Source organism: Opisthorchis viverrini (genome assembly GCF_000715545.1).
Source record: "Opisthorchis viverrini unplaced genomic scaffold opera_v5_272, whole genome shotgun sequence".
Lineage (NCBI taxonomy): Eukaryota > Metazoa > Platyhelminthes > Trematoda > Opisthorchiida > Opisthorchiidae > Opisthorchis > Opisthorchis viverrini.
The window spans coordinates 564,854-568,222 of record NW_008751930.1 but is presented as its reverse complement, the minus strand read 5'-3'; the positions used below and the strand labels follow the sequence as shown (position 1 = coordinate 568,222).

General features: G+C 43.3%; 2 protein-coding genes across 2 annotated transcripts in view; one reads left to right on the top strand and one right to left on the bottom strand.

Annotated features, from left to right (window-relative positions):
- Positions 1 to 3,369, top strand: part of T265_09393 (hypothetical protein) — a gene marked incomplete at both ends in the record, with an annotated part of 29,806 nt that overhangs the window by 21,693 nt on the left and 4,744 nt on the right. Inside the window, 2 exons of the mRNA XM_009175437.1 lie at positions 857 to 1,037; positions 2,496 to 2,739. Coding sequence (XP_009173701.1) covers positions 857 to 1,037; positions 2,496 to 2,739 — 425 coding nt within the window. The remainder of the gene's footprint in view (positions 1 to 856; positions 1,038 to 2,495; positions 2,740 to 3,369) is intronic.
- T265_09394 (hypothetical protein) lies at positions 677 to 862 on the bottom strand (the record flags this gene model as incomplete). The annotated part of the gene is made up of 1 exon (XM_009175438.1): positions 677 to 862. One exon carries the CDS (start codon positions 860 to 862, stop codon positions 677 to 679), a length of 186 nt encoding a protein of 61 aa, XP_009173702.1.

The following is a 3,369-nucleotide window of genomic DNA, read 5'->3' as shown; positions in this document are numbered from 1 at the left end:
TTGCTGGCAGCCAGTTTACCCATGCAGGAATGCGAACCGGGGTCCAATGGGGCCCAATGAGATCCTACATAGCTCTCCTTTCCAAAGACCACACTAATGCAAATTTTGTTAAGGACACTGAATTCTAGTTTGATGACTTGCTTGAGCTGTTTGCAGCGTTCACGACTTCCCCTTTACGACGAAAAGGTGGGCCAAATCGTTCGAATTCGTACTTGTCTCAGAAGAAGTTTGACTCCCACCATATGTTTTATCCCGTTTCTTATATTCAAACAAACGAATAGCGTTTGTAGATTTTTGTCACTAAGGTCTGGATGTGTGGAAAGTCATGGGTACCCGGCGTGTACCCACTTCAGAAACGAAGAGCCATGTTTTTCTACTAAGTCCATTGAACTTGACCTTTGCCCTCGTTAGAGCTTAGCAGCAGTGTAAATCCTTGGCCATGTCGAAGTTTGGAATTCGAAAATCGACATACGGGAAACGTTTCACGACCGCCTCACGAGCCCACACTGAATTACCGCTTCTGACCAAGTGAACGTGTTCATATCGATTTAACGATATGATTGATTTGTCTGACGCCTCTGGACTGTTCACTAGAAGGTTGTGATATCATCAGTTTTACCGATTCTTAGCATTCCGCGGTTCTATTTTCACTATGGCTGACTCAAAGTTCTGTTTGTCAAGATTGGCCTTTTTTGGTGCCCATCTGCAGAACTGAATCTATGTTTGAATTGGTCTGTCCATCATCTGAGGGGAGAACACCCATGCTCTGTTTCATCATATCACTGGCCTCATCCAGCCACTTAACTCCATGTAGTTTTTGAGAGGCTGTTCTAGAAGATGTTCCGAGACTAATCAGATCCATTTATCACTCAATTTTAGCTGCCATCGTCGGTCTATCCACGGTTGGACTAGCATTCCTCTTCGACCTAATGAGCTCAAATATTTTGCCATTCGCCTACGGCTTGTTTGGTGCGGTCGGTGGTCCCATCCTGGCTATTTTCACTCTTGGAATTCTTGTGCCCTGCGTGAACCAATACGTATGTTCAGTTTATGCCTTGTTGCCCTGTGTGTCTATGAATAATGTCTAGATTGCCTCTGAAGCTCACAAAGGTCTCCTCAGTCACGGATTTCACATCACCCAATCGCGCGTCGATTTCCTCCTCGAGTGTTGACTTATCCAACGGAACAATCACTCACCGTGCGAATTATTCTTGCTTCTAGGTTATCTTTGGCGGTTCCCAAATCCCTTCAAACAGTCAATAAACCTCAAGCAGCCCAAAAGTGAGAATAATTCACATCACGACTGGAGCCTTCATCTGAGTAGTCGACACCAGAGGAGTTAGTCAATCTGTGATCACGTGATTCATAATCCATGGTTTAGGAATCACTAACATCATATCCCGTCCAAATGCGATTTACTCATATCTGTGGTTGGTCATTTGTGATTAAATTACTAGCCGGATGGCCGCGGTTTCTAGATTCCTAGGTCTATGCCTAAAAACGGACATCCATTTTCCGCCTGTTGCTGTTAGATTCAAATTCTGCGGTCAACTCCGCTATTGCGGCCGTGGACATTTCGAAATCAGGGACCGGAGCACGGCTGTTCATATCATCGTCACAACTTGAACTATCAGGAGAACAAGTAGACTAAACGTCAACGTTCCTTGGCTGCACCTGAACATTCGCTTCATGAAATCGCTGTATATTTGGATTCAAGCAAGTCTGGATTTGTCACGTGATGGTCAGCCTTCACGTTCTGGAGGTTTGAAATATTTGCTGTTTTTCACTACTAACGAGTACCCAAATGAATCAGCATACATTCCACAGCACTGGAGGAATAGGGAAGCAACGGTAAAACATACTAACTTTTTCGAATATTTGGCTGTAAGGTATCTTAGAATTTACCAGAAATGTAAGGTATTCAATAAAGTCGACGTTTCAAAATATCCTGATTAGTTCCTCGATTGATGTGGTCAACAACGTTCTTCATTCACCGACGTAACCAATTCTTTCATCCTCACTGATTTGCCTTTTTTGTATGGAAGAATTACTAGGGCATTGAGTTCCGGTTTGGGATACTTGTATAACGAAGGATACTACTGATGAATCCTGCGGGTAGTCTATGGACAGTGGCCAAGCTTCTGATGGAAGGTGGAGTTTATTGCGGAACCGCACTGCGGCGTTCGTTTACTATTGTGTAATAGTCAATGAATATCCAGGAAAGTTCAAGAGATCGCGAGAGAATGTTTACATTTTGAAGGCTATGTGCATATGAGATGTTTACTTTCCTGTCCAAGACACTGTAACTGCTCAGTTCGACTTTGCAGCGAAGGGTTTCTCTCCTTTCACTTGTATTATTGATTGCTTGAGCTACGTCTCCTTTTACCAATCATCTTAAAGTTCATAAAATTCTCAAACGATGTTTTGAGTAACTGGGTGAAATTAACCGTTATCTCGATAATGCTGGGGAGTCTTCCTTGCTGTCCTTTTTCCAGGGTGGTATAGCAGCTCTCTTATCCAGCCTAACCGTTGGTATCTGGCTATGTATAGGCGCGATTGTGTACCCACCTCCGGTGCCATCTCTGCCCCTATCCACAGTCAACTGCTCGATGAATGTGACCAACATCACACAAGTTGCGACTGGAACCCGAACTTTCTACTCAATATCGTATCTTTACTACACACCAGTAAGCCTTATTGTGGCCCTGGTTTTTGGTGTCGTCTTCAGTGCAGCATCTGGTGAGTTTTTGTGCCTGTTTTTAAAAAATGTCAATTTGTACTAACTTTGGAAGTTTTTCTGTCATTCGCCTCTCTTATCAAGAGTACTGCTTGTGCGCCATCGATTCATGCCATTAGATCAGTATAAGAATCACTCAGTTATTTGAATAGAACTTCACTCAGAGATGAGTACAGTTCACTTTCGGTATTGATTCGGTGCGGTGTGAATGTAGAGACGTGATTGGTATTCAAACCAAACTGTAGCAGTTGACTTATAGCCGTCATGTAGACTTTCTTCACCATTTCGACTTTGAACAAAAAAAACGAAAGGTCGGGTGAGTAGCCTATTGCATGTGATTGTACAAACAGGAAACGAAACAGTATCAGAGAAACAAAATGCGTTGAATGGGAGTTCATGTCAAACCTATGCGCCGTTGCCAAGCAAGTAAAATACTTCTGGATCACATTTGGTGCTAGTTTTAGTTTTCCATGGGATGGAAAAAGAACGTGCCCTTTACGTTTGGCATTTAAGAGTCCAAGTTGTCACAAGCCGCCCCGTAATTGTAGCCATGGCCGTATACCACGTGGTTTTTCAGTCGGTTTATCAAGATTGTCGATCGGCTTGCTGACGTTTCTTTACCAGTTGTGACA